This window comes from Genypterus blacodes, unplaced genomic scaffold, assembly GCF_046128005.1.
Source record: "Genypterus blacodes isolate CSIRO-AG114 ecotype Tasmania unplaced genomic scaffold, CSIRO-AGI_Gbla_v1 ptg000099l_1, whole genome shotgun sequence".
In the NCBI taxonomy this organism is placed as follows: Eukaryota; Metazoa; Chordata; class Actinopteri; order Ophidiiformes; family Ophidiidae; genus Genypterus; species Genypterus blacodes.
In genome coordinates, this window is record NW_027466903.1 from 1,975,001 (window position 1) to 1,991,699 (window position 16,699).

General features: G+C 46.2%; 3 protein-coding genes across 3 annotated transcripts in view; all 3 read right to left on the minus strand.

The window, feature by feature from the left end:
- LOC143008198 (leucine-rich repeat-containing G-protein coupled receptor 5-like) overlaps positions 1–7,659 on the minus strand; it is a 14,368-nt gene extending 6,709 nt beyond the window's left edge. Inside the window, exons 1-7 of the mRNA XM_076159832.1 lie at positions 7,152–7,659; positions 4,714–4,785; positions 3,949–4,020; positions 3,090–3,161; positions 2,413–2,628; positions 1,419–1,490; positions 234–302 (exon numbers count right to left, since the gene is read on the minus strand). Coding sequence (XP_076015947.1) covers positions 234–302; positions 1,419–1,490; positions 2,413–2,628; positions 3,090–3,161; positions 3,949–4,020; positions 4,714–4,785; positions 7,152–7,501 — 923 coding nt within the window. The 5' untranslated portion in view covers positions 7,502–7,659. The remainder of the gene's footprint in view (positions 1–233; positions 303–1,418; positions 1,491–2,412; positions 2,629–3,089; positions 3,162–3,948; positions 4,021–4,713; positions 4,786–7,151) is intronic.
- A 661-nt stretch (positions 7,660–8,320) lies between these two features.
- cct2 (chaperonin containing TCP1, subunit 2 (beta)) lies at positions 8,321–13,357 on the minus strand. Its single transcript, XM_076159833.1, has 16 exons — positions 13,259–13,357; positions 11,947–12,021; positions 11,708–11,773; positions 11,364–11,475; positions 11,201–11,277; positions 10,951–11,063; positions 10,623–10,825; positions 10,438–10,538; positions 10,223–10,350; positions 10,004–10,107; positions 9,761–9,880; positions 9,475–9,603; positions 9,214–9,317; positions 9,028–9,127; positions 8,795–8,936; positions 8,321–8,665 (listed from the first exon to the last, which is right to left on the minus strand). The coding sequence occupies exons 1-16, from the start codon at positions 13,259–13,261 to the stop codon at positions 8,635–8,637; spliced, it is 1,608 nt and encodes a 535-aa protein (XP_076015948.1). The 5' UTR covers positions 13,262–13,357; the 3' UTR covers positions 8,321–8,634.
- A 1,107-nt stretch (positions 13,358–14,464) lies between these two features.
- On the minus strand, positions 14,465–16,461 carry LOC143008223 (uncharacterized). Its single transcript, XM_076159880.1, has 5 exons — positions 16,382–16,461; positions 15,765–15,801; positions 15,631–15,680; positions 15,465–15,506; positions 14,465–15,212 (listed from the first exon to the last, which is right to left on the minus strand). Exons 1-5 carry the CDS (start codon positions 16,448–16,450, stop codon positions 14,541–14,543), a joined length of 870 nt encoding a protein of 289 aa, XP_076015995.1. The 5' UTR covers positions 16,451–16,461; the 3' UTR covers positions 14,465–14,540.
- Positions 16,462–16,699: the final 238 nt, after the last annotated feature.

Consider the following 16,699-nt stretch of genomic DNA (forward strand, 5'->3'; position numbering starts at 1 on the left):
AACCTAAACAGGAAACTTCTTGTTTATCTGAAACCAATGAGACTGAAACTTTTAAACTTCACACCTAAACAGAAAGGTTCTTGTTTCTGTGTGTGTGTGTGTGTGTGTGTGTGTGTGTGTGTGTGTGTGTGTGTGTGTGTGTGTGTGTGTGTGTGTGTGTGTGTGTGTGTGTGTGTGTGTGTGTGTGTGTGTGTGTGTGTGTGTGTGTGTGTGTGTGTGTGTGTGAGACTCACAGCTCCTTGAGATGGCTGAGCGAGCGAATAGCCGATGGAAACTCGAACAAATTGTTATGGTTCAAATCCCTGAGAGAGACACAGAGAGACAGAGACAGACATAGAGACAGACATAGAGACATAGAGACATAGACAGACAGACAGACAGAGAGACAGTGAGTAATTTTGATTAGCATAAAGCCAAGGCCACACACAGGGACCCCCCATACACACACACACACAAACACAGAAGTCTTTCCAAATGAAGGCAGTGTGTGTTTGTGTGTTTAAACCTGCTGCTCTGGTTGACTGACAAAACATAAACATAATTTCTGTACACACACATTCCCCAGTACACACACACAGGTCACAGACATCCTTGCTATTAAAACCCCCTTCACATTGAAACGTAGACTACAACTCGGACATGTAACAGCAGTTGTAAAAATTTGTATTAGTAAGTATTGAGCCTACCATGGCACGCTAAAAGTTAGAGGTGTGACAGTTCCATATTTTCCAACATATAATCTCCACCAACAATGCCAGAGGGAGTTCATCCCAAACTAAACTCTCCACAGGCCTCAGCAACACTCTGGAACTCAGGGTCACGACTTATCAACCAATCCTTCATACGCTACATAATCAGAGCCGGACATCTGGCTTCATTCAATGAAATGACTCAAACAAAAATCCTAACTGGTGTGATTCTTAATATCAATAGGTTGTAATAGGGCTGATTGATAAGTTGTGAGCCTCATGTAGTTACATGTTTCCTATGTGCAGCTCATAATTTATCAATCAACCTTTGTAGGTCAGAATCACTGAGCTCAGATGAAAAACACCTAAGGAATGATATTAGTTAACAAAAATACCTGCTCACTGGGATATGAGTCAGCCTCATTACTTATCAATCAACATTATATTTATATTGTTCACTGCTCTTTGTACTATTTAAAGGGACATGGAGAAGACATGTGTTAAGGACGCGTTCTTGTGGATTTAGGAGATACTTTCTAAACACACACAGAGATCAAACTCATCTTCAGCTGTCATGTAAATGTTGGAATGTTCCTTTCAGAAAAAAAGACTTTAAACTTGACTCACACACACACACACACACACACACACACACACACACACACACACACACACACACACACACACACACACACACACACACACTCACTCACGCACTCACTCACTCACAGCGTCTCCAGACTGTGGAGTCCGTGGAAGCAGCTTGTTCCCATGGAAACTATCCTATTGTTGTTGAGATGCCTGTGGAGAGAGAGAGAGACTGATGGACTAATGAAGCGGACAAGGAGTGTGTGTGTGTGTGTGTGTGTGTGTGTGTGTGTGTGTGTGTGTGTGTGTGTGTGTGTGTGTGTGTGTGTGTGTGTGTGTAAAGAGGCCCCGGGGCCTCTCAAAAAGAAGTTTTTTTGAGGGTAATTTCATGCAAATTAGCTTCGAGCTGAATGGACAAAAGAATTGACGGCCGACTTTAATACTGCTGCACTGAATGCCATCACTCACACACACACACACACACACACACACACACACGCACACATACACACATAAAGTTCTGCATATCATTAAGGAACTAATACAGATGGACAGGAACAGTCACTGCTACAGCTAAACTTAAAGCAACAACAGCTCCAAGCAACATACACACACTCACACACAGACATATAATAAATAAATAAATAAATAACATCACCCAAACAGTTTCTCAATAGTCATGGCAGAGAGACTGTGAGTTTGAAAATGCTGAAAAGGTGAAAAAACTCCAGTCTGGAATCATCTTTAACAATCGGGAATATTACAAAAAAGTAAAAGGGTAAAGAGTAAAAAGAGAGAGAGAGAAGATTGATAAGTAATGAGAGAGAACATTACTTGGGTGGGAGAGAGAGAGAGAAGGGGGTAGAGAGAGGAAGAGAGGAAGAGAGGAAGAGAGAGAGAGAGAGAGAGAGACAGCGAGAGAGAGAGAGAGAGAGAGAGAGAGAGAGAGAGAGAGAGAGAGAGAGAGAGCTAAGGATTATAATGAAGATAACAGCAGACAGAGGACTTATTGTTTTATCTGTTTTTATGGATGAGAGTTGATCTGTTGGGTTAGTGTGTGTGTGTGTGTGTGTGTGTGTGCGTGCCCACGTGCGTGTGTGTGCGCGTGGTTGTGTGTGCCTGCGTGTGTCCTTACAGCACCACCAGGTGGTTGAGCGTGCTGAAGGCGTGGTCTGGGACGTGGCTGATGTGGTTGAGGGCGAGTGTCATGGCCTGCAGGCCGCTCAGCTCGCTCAGCGCCTCCACAGGAACCTCCCACAGAGAGTTATCGTCCAACCACAGGTGGCGGAGCGAGTGCAGGCCAGAGAAGCAGCCAATGGGAACGCTCGAGATGTGATTGGCATCCAGGCGACTGCAGGGAGGGACTCATTAATTATATATTTATATTTCAGGGACAAAGCTTGTGATTGAAATGAACCATTGAGGGTTAAAGACATAAACAAACAAGCTAACTAACTTCCTGCTCTCTTCTGGACTTCAAAATAAAACTCAGCAAAAACATCTCTGTCTGTCTGACTCACTCTCTCTCTCCCCGTCCACCTGTCTGTCCGTCTTTACAATGCGTCTTCTGTTCACCAACAGACAGACAAAGATGGACCTGCACATAATAGTCGATCAGATAAACGAGTCTACTAGTCTAGAGTCCCCATTCTTACACACACACACACACACACACACACACACACTGACAGTTTCAATTTCAGGATAATTACTGTGTTATCAGGGCTACATACATTAACATACACCTGTGTGTGTGTGTGTGTGTGTGTGTGTGTGTGTGTGTGTGTGTGTATGTGTGTGTGTGTGTCTCACAGTGACTGTAGGTGGTGGAGGCTGTTGAAGGCCTCTGCAGGAACAGCAGTTAGCTGGTTGTTTTGGAGCATCCTGAGAACACAGAAACATTCCGGTTACTTTCTAAGTGGATGAAAACGATGAAGAGCATCATGAGTCGACGGATGCTCCTGTAACACTACACCACCTGCTTACTTCTTATCTTCAGAACATTACGACCATTTTAACCTTTGATTATGTGTCTGAATTCTCGAACTTCAGTTGTACTTTGTTATCAAATAAATGGTGGAATGTCACTTCCTTCTTCTTGATGCTTTTTCCCACTTTGTTTTAATGGTTTCTTGATTTTCTTCTGGTTTCTTGTATTCGCTTCATATTTACTTCTGGATCCACCACCAGCTTTTTCGGCTTCTTGTTTGCACCTTGATCTGCTTTGGATGGAGCTCTGTAGCTCCTGGAGATGAGCTCAAACTGTTTGTGCTTTACTGACTCAGCTCCATCTCAGCTAGATGATGGTGCTAGTTGCATATTTGCAGCCCTGCATACATAGAGCTCCTATCTGAAGATGACCACCAGATCCAGGTCCTGCTGATTCAGATCCTACTGATCCACATCCTGCTGACCCAGATCCAAACCAGAATTCCTACCAGCACCTCTCTCTCCCGTCTTGCTCTCTCTTACTGGAAATACACCCACACAGAAACATACAGTGTAGGTATTAAATCCTCAAAGTGTCCCTGTGAATGATTAGCACCAGTAAACAAAGCAGACATCGTTACTGTGAGGCGTGTGTGTGTGTGTGTGTGTGTGTGTGTGTGTGTGTGTGTGTGTGTGTGTGTGTGTGTGTGTGTGTGTGTGTGTGCACGCGCACACTGCTTACAGCACTTTGAGGTTATAGAGTCCAGTGAACGCCCCACCAGGGATGGATGACAGATCGTTTCCCGCCAAACGCCTGAGAGAGAGAGAGACAGAGAGAGAGACAGAGAGTGAGACAGCGAGACAGACAGACAGACAGACAGACAGACAGACAGACAGACAGACAGACAGACAGACAGACAGACAGTGTTTGGTTTCAGAGGCCACACAGAGTTCAGCCAGTCCGCATGTACTCAACATGCACCCCTGTGGTGTCCAATCACCGTACTGACGTTTTTCACACCACAGTGACAAATATCTAACACACACACACACGCACACACACACACACACACACACACACACACACACACACACACACACACACACACACACACACAGTCATGTTCAGGTCCCTGTGCTCATTGTGGTTCTCTTTCATTGCTGTTTGGGCTTAAATGTGGATCTCACATTGGATTTTTAACCATTTGTGTACTGCCGAGCTGTTACATCCATCCAACCTCTGTACCTGCTCATTCAATCCCAGCATGCACTGGGTGAGAGAGGACATCAAGTTGAGAGACAGATAAACACACACACACACACGCACTCATGTTCACACTTCACCCACACGTGTTTGCACTGTGTGAGGAAACACAGCACAGCCAGCCTATAGGGGGTTACTGACCCCTGACCTCTGACCTGTCACACTTTATTCCAACCAGAGTGCTGAGTGTAACCGATAACCAGTGTGTGCATGTGTGTATGTGTGTAAAAGAGAGAGACTTACAGCTCCTCCAGGAAGTGCAGGTTGGACAGAGATCCACTTGACAACACAGTCAGATTATTCATGCTGAGGTCACTGCAGAGAGAGGGAGAGAGAGAGAGAGAGAGAGAGAGAGAGAAATCAAAATCTATAAAAATAATATTATATATATATATTTTATATTATAATAAAAAATATCAATAATAATCAATAAAGTTGTTTGTGGGCTTTATTTGTGTGTCACAGAGATGAATGATGCAGCTCAGAACACGTAGACATCACTGCTTCTGATTGGCCAACAGAGAAGACGACTGTAGTGATTATCTTCTTTTCTTATCTCCCTCTGTCTATTCTCTGATTGTTTATCTGAAAGCACACATACAGTCTGGGTGTGTCTGCAGGTTAAATGCATGGTTGTTAGGAAGACAGAACTTTCTCAACACTCCATAAAGTCGGTTAATGTGTGTGTGTGTGTGTGGTTTTAGTGTAACACAGTTAACACTCTCTCTCATTCACACTCACACACACACACACACACAGTGCGGGTTTTGTTTACAGGTGTTTTTGCAGCATGTTCCTTTGCTCTGACCAGAATAACACAGTCAAACCTGATTGACTTTTACTGCTCAACACATACACACACACAAACATACACACACACTGGCCCCTCTAACATGACGTGATTTTTTAACAGTTTAGTGTAGAACGAATGAGTAGACAGCCAATGCACTCATCATCCTGTGTGTGTGTGTGTGTGTGTGTGTGTGTGTGTGTGTGTGTGTGTGTGTGTGTGCTCGCGATGCTATCAGACAGTATTCATGCTGCAGAAAGACAAAGCGAAGTCGTTTGTGTAGTTTGAAGGAGGACAGTGAGGCCTCTCTCTCACTCTCCCTCTCTCTTTCTCTCTGTCTCTTTCTTTCAGGGTGAGCTAGAGGGGCCCCCCAGGGCCAAAGAGCTGGGGGCGGGGTCATTCTCTGATCTGTCCTGTCAATCTTCTGTGTACGTCTAAAAAACACACATAAACAAGAGCTCTGAGTTCGTATGTGTGTGTGTGTACGTGACCACTAAACTCTGTCACGGTTCACTTGTACACAACTGTTGTTAAGCACACACACACACAAACAGAAATGATCAACCAAACAGGACAGGTGAATGGACAACCAATCTTCCTCTGGGGGTCATGAGAGAGGTCACCTCCTCATGGCTCCCAGGAAGCTGCTGAAGGAAAACTTAGAGCCTCCTCAAGAATCCTCACAATGATCTAGAGCCCTCTTAGAACTCCTCCAACCTCCTCAAAGAACCCTCACAACAACTCTCAATCTCCACCTCTTCAAGAAATCCTCAAACTTCATACAAGATGTTTGGCATCAGTTTTTAAAATGCTTCAGACTTTTTCACCCATTTGGTTTTAGATTTCATCCCAGCAACTCTTCAGAAACCAGCAGAGCCTGTGGAACCACACACACAAGGAGAGAGAGAGAGAGAGAGAGAGAGAGAGAGAGAGAGAGAGAGAGAGATATTCCTTAATGTTTGTAGAAGTCCGAATTGGAGCTATAATAAATACACAAAGAGCCTTTATTGACTGTCACTGTGTGTGTGTGTGACCATCTGCCCATCTTAGACAAACTGTAAGGAAAGCTCAGACACACACACACACAGCCTGTGTGAATAGAAGAAGGTTTTCTTTAATGAGAGTGAAATTTAAATCCTGGACATTGTGCTGCTTTAGACGGCAGCCAACATGGGCAGGTTCTTCAGAGAGAGAGAGAGAGAGAGAGAGAGAGAGATGATGTAATTGTTTGGTGAACAGGCTGGTCCACCTGCTGTGAAGTGAATTGGATTATGTTTTCATCATTTGTTTTAGTGGAGCCTCAGTTTGCTGCTCAGACAGTTAAAGGGATGTGACACTGTTTAAGCACTTTCAGCCCAATAAACTCCTCCCAATCAGGTTTAAATATTATTTCCACAATGCCTAGAACTAGTTATCAGTACAAATCTCTTCTAGACCATCTTCATGGACTCTCCATTAACTAATAATGTTAAAACTCAAGAGCCCATATGAACTCTAAAAGTTCCCACACTGACTTTATGGACAACAGGAACAGTTCAGAGGTCCGGACACACCCCAGAACCTCTTCACTGACTTCTTCACTGCCTCTATGGGTACGGAACACCCTCTCTGTAGCATCATAAAGGACCAGAGTTTGGACCTGGACCACATCTGGAACAGGATCAGCTGGTGTTACTGGGGTCGCTTTGCTCTTATGCAGGAGGGGTCCCAGGACAAGGACACCACACACACACACATACATACATACACACACACACACACACACACGACTCTGGAATAAACAGGGTTGTGTAGGACAGGTGCTCAATTTCTCACGACCGCGCGCACACACGCACAGGAGTTGATGCGGATGGAGAATTCCAGGTATTGAAACTTCTCACTCTGTACTTACAGGTAAGAGGTGAAGACGTTCAGGTTGCTCGGTACCTCCCGGAGCCCGAGGTCCGAGCAGTCCACCCGGTGCAGCAGCCCGTCCACCTCGCAGCGACAGCGGCCAGGACAGCCCGCGTCCCCGTCCCGGTCCCCGAGGCTTGGAGGCCGGGTGACGGAGCTGTCCACGCCGGCCGCGGGGACCCGTGATGGCGCTCTCTCCATCCCTGCCCCCGCGGGCAGGTTCACCTCCGAGGCTAATGTGCTCTCCAGCCCGGCCGCGGAGCTCTGCGTCTCCACCGACGCCTCGGGGCTCCGCAGTGCGGCCGAGCAGAGCGCAAACACGGACAGCAGCTCCACAAACTCCCGCATGTCCTCAGATCGAGTTAAAGTTAGTTTAAGTCTGAATTCTTCTGCTCCAGTATAGGAGGCGGAATGGAAACGAGTTCAGTTAGATTCACGCCTCCAACCTGAATTCAATCTAAAGTGAGAATAAGTCCGATGTGTGTCCGCTGCAGTGTGTCCATGTCCACCACACGCGCGTGTGGGTGGGGGCAGAGGGAGGAGTGTGTGTGTGTGTGTGTGTGTGTGTGTGTGTGTGTGTGTGTGTGTGTGTGTGTGTGTGTGTGTGTGTGTGTGTGTGTGTGTGTGTGTGTGTGTGTGTGTGTGTGTGTGTGTGTGTTTCCCTTCACTCATTTACTACAAGTGTGTATACGGCTGCTCCTTTGCTGCCACAATAAAACAGCAGTGAGCTCATTTGTAAAAGAGGGAAATGAACATCAATGGGACGCGGGAATGGGACATTAATGCTGCAGGACATCTTAACACGTAGGGTGTTACTTCAAAAACCCCAATAGCCGTCAGAACCTTTTAAGGGAACTCGCACTCAGAAAGTTGTCGGGGCTTCCACGACAACCTTCTGGACCTTCACAAGAACCGCCTGAGGTCCTGGTGGACACGAGCTGAAACATGCGACAGTTTAGTGTCCAACACGTGGACTTTGTTTTGCCTCTTTACGTTAGGTTTTCATGTAGATTCCTAAGTGGACTGTGCTGCCACCTGCGGGCTTAAAGGTGGAACAGCAAGTTGATGTGAAAACTCGCTCACAAAGGAAAATGTGAAATAAAAACATACAACATCATGGCGTCAACATGTCCGCACGTCTTTAGTCAAGGACAGGGGAGACAACACTCACAGACGGGACTGGTTTATTTATATCAGTAAACAAAAAAACAACATCCACACTTGTTGTGCAGCGTGAGCACTAACAGGTTAATGTTAGCATAACCAGCCCCTTCAGCAGGTTTGGCATCATTAGCTCATATTAGCATGTGATTACGTTGATGTTGCCAAGATATCCATCATTAACCATTGGTGCTGGTTAGCTAGAATTAACCTAGTTAGCCTATGCAGTGCTTCTTAAGAGTAAAAGACGAGAATTAGCAGAGCGTTTTGTTTGTTTGGATGCTTCAGACACGATAAATAAATGATCTTCTTCATCCTTGTTAACAGGGGTGATGGTCAGGGACTCTCTTCCTGCAGAGAAAACACCAAAACATTCAGTTAACACGCCAGCTTTTGTTTCATTTAACACCCTAAGCCGCAGTGAAAACTGAAGCAAATTTAAACACGTTTAAATGTTCAGCTGTTGTTGCGCACACTGACCTGGGCGCGGCCTTGATGATGTTGTCAACTCTGAGGATCATCTCTGCAGCCTCAGAAGCACTCAGCAGCACCTGGCGCTTCACCTGGAACGACTCGGTGATGCCGAGTTCCACCATGTCGCCCACAGAACCCTGAGACATGTCTGCGCATACACACACACGTTTGTTTTTAATGACTAAGGTCAGCATGCATCAGGGTCCCAGAGCATTTCCTGCGTGTTTGTTTTCACTCACTCAGTCCGTAGGTGGTCTTGTTCTCCTGGTGCGCAGCTCTCAGTTGAGCCACCAGGTCGGCGCTGTCGTAGCCGCCGTTATCTGCGATGATCGTTGGCAGCTGAGGAAAGACAACAAAAGTTAGAATCACCATGACCGCTTTGCTGTGACAAAGACGCACGCCTTCAGACACGGACGCAGTCGCACCATCATCAGAGCTTTGGCAAACGACTCCATGGCAACTGCCTCCTTTCCTGGGGTCCGATTGGCCAGATCACTCACCACCTTGGCCATCAGCATCTCAGAGCAGCCTGGAAGGGAGAGGAGCCAAAAAGACGTAATGACTTAGGACTAATGCAACAAAAAGCAAAGAACAGAGAGGCTTGGCTTATAAAATGATGTGTGTGTGTGTGTGTGTGTGTGTGTGTGTGTGTGTGTGTGTGTGTGTGTGTGTGTGTGTGTGTGTACCTCCTCCGTAGACGGTGCGCGGCTCCTTGACTGTCTGAGCAAGCACACACAGCGCGTCGTGAAGCGAACGCTCCGCCTCATCCAGAATCTGCTGGGTGGCTCCTCGCAGGACGATGGTGCAGGCCTCACCTGGGGGAGAAGTTGGTGTGAGGGGTCAAAGAGAGCAGCCATGTCTCACATCAAGATGCTGTGGACCAACACCTTCTTCACTGATTTAGAATGTTCAGAAAAGACTAATGTTCTGCATCCTTCCAGTGTGTGTGTGTGCGTGTGTATGCATGCGTACCCATGTCGACTCCAGAGAAGTGAATGAGTGTGTCCTCTCCGATCATCACCTCCTCGATCAGCTTACAGTGACCGAGCTTCACCAGCTCCGGATGGTCGAAGGTCGATGCGATTTCACCACCTGCAGACACACAAAGACGTCAAAACCCCTCACAGCCACAACGTGTGTGTGTGTGTGTGTGTGTGTGTGTGTGTGTGTGTGTGTGTGTGTGTATGTGCGTGCGTGAGGAGGGTGTGTGCCTACCAGTGACCAGGGCGAGTCGCTCCACGCCAGAAAAGTCAGCGTGCTCGATGGCCATGACACCAGCCTGAGCGAACAACTGCTCCGGATAATTATAGATCAACTGTCTGTGAGGAGGGAGAGAGAGAGAGATCAAACTCAAAGCTGTGTGTGAAATATTCAGACGAATTAAACTGGCAGGTTATGATTGTGTAGAGTGTGTGTGTGTGTGCGTGTGTGTACCTGTTGATGAAGCAGTTGATTCCGTGCTTGAGGATTCTCTCCACCTTCTCCTTCATCTTCTCTTTCTCTGCCATTTCAATATCTGCCACCTTCGCCATCGAGTCAACGCGAACCCTGGAGCCAAAGATCTGTCTCACACACACACACAAACACACAGTGAGAGGCAGATCAAACCTGCGTATGTGTGTGGGTGGTGTGCTGTCCTGGGTGTGTACCTTGATCTTGTCCGTGTCCATGCCTGTGTTGGCGATGAGGATATTGGCGTTCTCCAGCCTCTTCGGTTGGTTCACTCCGATCTTCTTGTCCAACAGGAAACCTGCACAGAGCACAGACACATGTGACCTCACAGTGGCCAATCAGAGCCCAGAGGCTTGGTTAAGGTTAGGCCCCGTCCTCCCACCTTCATCCAGGTAGGAGTCTGTGAGGCCTCCTCCCAGCTTCTTGATGATGTGGATGGCCTCCAGGTTTCCAGACCCTTTCAGCCTCATGACGGCATCCACGGCCAAGTGGGCGAAGTGGTCTTTGTGATGAGTCACCAGTTTGGAAGACAGGGTCGTCCTGGCTATGTTCAGCAGGTCCTTCTGGAAATGGGACGGGTCGTTGCTATGGAGACCAAGGCAGAATAAATTAATCAAGGGGCACTGTTGATAAATCTGTCAGTATAGTTTCATCATCATCAATTTTACTGGCAATTTGATTTAAACCCATTTAGAGTGGTTGGTGCTGACCTGTGGTCGGCGGCCGCCTCCCTCAGAGCCTCCCTAGCAACCTGCGTGGCCTTCCTCCAGCCGGAGATGATGGTCTGAGGATGGATCTTCTTGGCGACCAGGAGCTCCGCCTCCTGCGACACATTAACATGTGACAGTTAAAGAACGGCCTCAACACAAGCTCAGAAACCAGGCGTGTTTAGGCAGAACACGTGTGTGACATGATGACGTCATAATGTTACACAAGTTAAAGAACAATTAAAACAATTACCCTCAGCAGCTCAGCAGCCAGCACGGTGACAGACGTTGTCCCGTCTCCAACCTCGTCATCTTGGACCTTCGACATGTCTGGAAAACAAACAGGATTTAAAACCACGTTCCTGCTCCCAGTTCCATCGGTGCTCACTGCCCGGTGAAACCAGTCAGACACTCACCAACCAGCACTTTGGCAGCAGGGTTGTCGACTCCGATGGCCTTCAGGATGGTGGCGCCATCATTGGTCACCGTCACTGAGGCGCCTCTACCTCCTGACATTAAGATCTTATCCTGAAGGAGGGGGGGAAAATGATGATGTCGTAAATCACCTAGCAACGACTTCTGCAGCCAGAGATGTTTTGGAGTCCAGGCAACCAATTAGTGGGTCACAAGTTTCAAGTAAAACATTTGTATTCTTCTCCTTAGATATTTAATCATTTACCAAAATCAATCATATGACAAATGATCTGTGATAAAAATCTGAGGCTCAAAATCGATTTACTCCAGTTAATAAGCATCATACCATTCCCTTAGGTCCAAGGGTGCTTTTCACCAGGTCTCCAATGGCGATAGCACCGATGAAGGACGACTGCAGAGAAACACACACACACACACAGGTTAATGATCCTGCCCTACTTCATCACGCTGCTCTCTCTCTCTCTCTCTCTCTCTTTATGGACTTGCACGGCCGCGAGCGAACACAGAAGAAGTTACACACTGACACACACCCAGACAGACAGACAGACAGACAGAAACACACACCATTCGGGCTGTCTCAGCTTTCTCTTCATCTGCTCCATGTTTGAAGATGTTGATCGGGGCCATTGAGAGGGAAGCCTGCAGAACAAGCACACGTTCAAGAACAACTACAGGCACACATTCAGCTTTAAAGTTACTTTAATCAGCAATGTGAAGCTTTGGAAGCTACAGCTTAGAAACACAAACACACATTTGCAGCATTTTATGGTATATAAATTGCATTTGCTCTCATCATAACCTTGTAGCCTGTGATAATACAAGTTTTTCAGATAAACTTGATTTATCCCTTAAATTGCATTTAAGTTGTCACAGCAGCAAGGCAGTGATCGAGAATTAAGCAATATGAAAACACTATGAACAAATACTAAATAACATGAACAACAATATTTACATTGTAGATGATTTGTTGGCTCATAACTACAGAACTGGGAGAGGATGAGCAAATATTACTGTTTACATTGTTCAGAGATTGTTTGAGCTAAGATAAGTTTGGAAACTTGAAAAAAATGAGACGTTTCCCTTAAATCAGAAGGGAATTTATTAATCCGTAGGACACACTTATGTTCACCTCGAAGGCTTTTCCGACAAAGTAATCTCGTTAACTGAGGAAAATAACATTAATAATATTGTTGCACGTCGCCTCTCGGGCTCCATACGAGACATTATGAGGACAAAGACAGTTTCACATAAACTCAATTGTACGCGCAGCACCTGAAGGCAGCAGAGGCCGAGCCTGGCCCCGCCCCGTTCATCTTAGAAACTACTAGAAGCATTAAAATGTCAGAAACATGATAAATGAACATGTGACGCAGACTAAAGCTAAAGCTGCGGGATGATCATCAGGCGGTGCAATTCTGTTTCTCCCCCTCGCTTTTATGTTTCCTCTACTTTAGTACATTATTTAGTCTAATCACGGTTCCTCTTTGACACAAAGCTAGCTGGCAGGCTATTGTAAGCATGCTAACTAGCTCACGGTAGCTACGCGCCCCATCACCGGCGAGCAAATGCCCATCGTGTCACGTCAGTCCCGTTAAACGCGACGGAGATGTGGCTGCATTAATGCAACGTGACGGTGCAACCAAGGAGCGCCATTTGGCTTCAGCTACTAACATTAGCTTGGCTGCTGAAGCATTCATACGCCCATGTGCTTCCTCGCCGGTTAGCGCTACTAATAGCTAACCGGACGCTGCAAAGCTCAGAGCCTGTAGAGACTTGAACGCTTCATCACGCCCCGCTTTAATTAAGAGATAGATGCTGGTGTTTGTAATGTTTCCTGTACGTTTAGAAGAATAAAATGATTAGAGAAAAAACTCACCATGGTGCCTGTTAGCCTTAAGACGAGAACGCACTCACAGAAGGAGGGCTGAACGGGGAAGTGACGTGCACGTAACGACGTAATGATGCATTCAGGGAACACCAGACAATGTTGTGTATAGAATTTTGAGATAACACTGCACGACTTATGCCGCAGTGCTGCCATCTACTGTTGACGGAAGGCTGAATAAAATATTAAACCTCAACACATCCGACAACTCAGGTGATAAAAACTAAAATAATAAAAATACAATAAATGTAATTAATTCCTTACTTAATCATATTTAATTGATCGATATTTAATTTATATCCATGGAAAGTCAATCTTAAGGCAACTGGACTTGCTGGTAAAGGCTTGACGACGTTTCACCTCTCTTCTGAAAGGCTTCCTCAGTTCTGGCAGACTGGTTGGGATTCCGAGGTTTTAACCCCAGTGGAGTGGTAGTCAGGGTCATTGATACTCCTAACTATTCATAATCAGGCTCGTTCAGCAAAGATTTCCCTCTTTAAAAAAATAATAAAATGCAGCATAAAATGTTGTGGTTCTGATTGATAAATAATGATCAGTTATCAGTTTTGTCAGCAACATGATCCACGTCTGCTAACGCTACCCAGTTTGATACACTGTATGTATGCAGGTGTAGAAAAGGATCAGATATTGAAAACCACAAAATTCTGATATGTTCTTAAAATTCTTCATCGTGGGCATCATCACACCCAAACCTTCTATAAGTGACCTCATGACCCCTGTTACCCTGAACGAGACGGCTCCCACCAGGATAGAAATGTTCAATCATAAGATCTGCTTTTAATTATTAGTTGGTAAATTTATCATGTAAGTAAGGTACTATTAATTTTTATCCACATTTCACAGCTCATAGTTGCTTATCAAAAGTCAAGCTCTACTTAAATGCTACGTAAGAATACTGGCACATAGAACTTTTACTTTCATTATGTTCTTCCACTTTTGGTCCTAACCTTTGTTTCTTTATGCATGGAAACTGGAGCACCAGGAGACAAACTGCAGCATGTTCGTCTGCATAAATCCACAGCACAGAACTAGAGGTGACTAAACATGATGCATCGCATGGTGGTCGTGTAGCGTGTCAATCCCAATGGCACACACGTTCATCTGCTGTACAATAGGCATGATCAGCTTGGAGATGTAAGATTATTTACATTTTATTAATTGTACACGAAAACCGAAATAACCAAACACAGCAAACTGAGGAGGAAGCACTAACCACAGCTGGACCACAGGCCACAGCGGCGCCCAGACTGAGCTACTCTGGAGCCTTGTATTGACTGGCCTCACAGAGGCTCCTGAGCTGATCCAGGTCCCTCTGGAGGACCATGCTATTGTCCTTCTGGGCCTTGAGCTCTGCAGCCAGGACCTCGTTCTTGTGGACCTCCTCGCGGAGCTGAGTGGCTACTGCCGCCGCAGCCTTCTCACGCCTTACGCTGAGCCCCTCCAGTTCGGTGGCCTTTCGTTGACTCTCCTTCAAACAGGTCCTGAGTGCGTCCAGGTTTTTCTGAAGGGCGATTTTGTTTTGCTTCTGGCCCTGGAGGTCTGCAGCCAGGGCCACGCTCTTCTCCACATGCAGCTTGAGTTCTGCTGCCAGGAACTCATTCTTGTCAGCCTCCTCATTGAGCTGGGCGCTAAAGGCCTCCACAGCCTCCTTATGTTTAATGACCAGCTCCTCCAGCTCGCCCAGGAGGACGGTCTTCTTCTTCTTCTTGTTTATGGCCCTGCGAGCTGTCAGGTAAGCAGCAAAGTCCACAGTGCTCTTCTCAGTGAGGTCCTTCAGCCTCTGGTTTTCCTCGTTTACCAGCTTTGCCTGCCTCAGGAAGTGTTTCTTGACTTTGTTGCACTCCTTGGCTCTCTCTGTCATGACGCTGAGCTGCTCCATGGCCTGTTGCTTCAGAAGCTCCTCCTTGCTCCTCCTGGCACTCTCCTGTGGACAGACATGAGCCTGAGTGATCCTGAAGCTGCTCAAAGCCGCTGCATGACAAAAGCCCAGAAGCTAAAATTCATCAGTTAAGATAAAAGTGTGTGTGTGTGTGTGTGTGTGTGTGTGTGTGTGTGTGTGTGTGTGTGTGTGTGTGTGTGTGTGTAAGCTTGAGTGTGTGTGTGCGTTCATGACTGTACATGTGCATGAGTGTGTGTTGGTTCTGTGTCGGTCCTGAACATTCAAACTGGTGCTTACATCAGTAAGGCGACCTCTCCAGAAGATCACCTCCTGTTGGAGCTGAGAGAGAGAGAGAGAGAGAGAGAGATGTGTCAGGTTCACAGAGATGTAACCAATCATAGTCATGATTGAGTCCAGAGAGGAACACACACACACACACACACACACACACACAGGTTGTTACCCTCTGCAGCTCAGAGGTCATCCTGTCATCATCCTGGACCTTCGACATTTCTGAAAAACAAACAGTGTTCATCTTCAACATCTTCCCACTCTGCCCAGTGTAACCAGGGTAACCAGTGTAACCCGTGAACTCACCAAGCAGAACCTTTTCCACTCCCAATAACATCTTTTCCTGTCCAGGGAGAAATGATGACATCAATCATTACATCATACTTTCTCAGCCAATGACATTCTTGAGTCACAGCAACTAATCAGAGAGTGAGACGTTTGAACTCACTTTTCATCTCTGATTTTATTTCACTCAGATCACTAAACTCATGATGATAAATGGTTAAATTTGCAGAGTGATTATCGATGTAAACGTATTTAAGCAGCACTATCAAAGGTCGAAGCTCCATCCTACCATCCCGTTAGCTCCCACGGTGCTGCACAGCGGAGGAACACCGACACACACACGTCTCAAATATGACTGCTTGAACTTTACAGATAATCGTCTTCATGTAAAAACTAAAACGTATGAACGATTAACTCCTCACAGTAGCAAGCACACCCAAAATGAAACACGTAGATACACACTCGGCTTCCTCTTGATGTATTCCGTCTTTAAAGAGATCAGATGAGGCCATTGATGATGCCTGACGTCATGTTTACACACAAACATACACTGTGCTATCGTGTTTGTAGCGTCGCAAAGGGTTTGGATTGTGTGTGTGTGTGTGCGTGTGTGTGTGTGTCACAGGTAAGACAATGACCTTCCGCATCCATGGAACGTTGATAGAGACATATTGCAATGAGGGAAACGCGCAGTGCTGCCTGTCCATCCACGCGCAGAACTTCAACACGTCTACGGAGCGACGTCAAGGCGCCATGCTGCGTTCAGGGAAAACAGTAGATGGCGAATTGCTGCCACCCATTGTCCGCAAGAGGGACAACTGAATAAATGATCGTCTCAGTATTGCTGCAATTAAAAAAATCATGTAATGAATATCAATCAGTCATAATCAATGATAAAAATAGGTTTGCAAAATTTTCTATTCAATGTATCCATCCATCTTTCTATCTTCCACCCA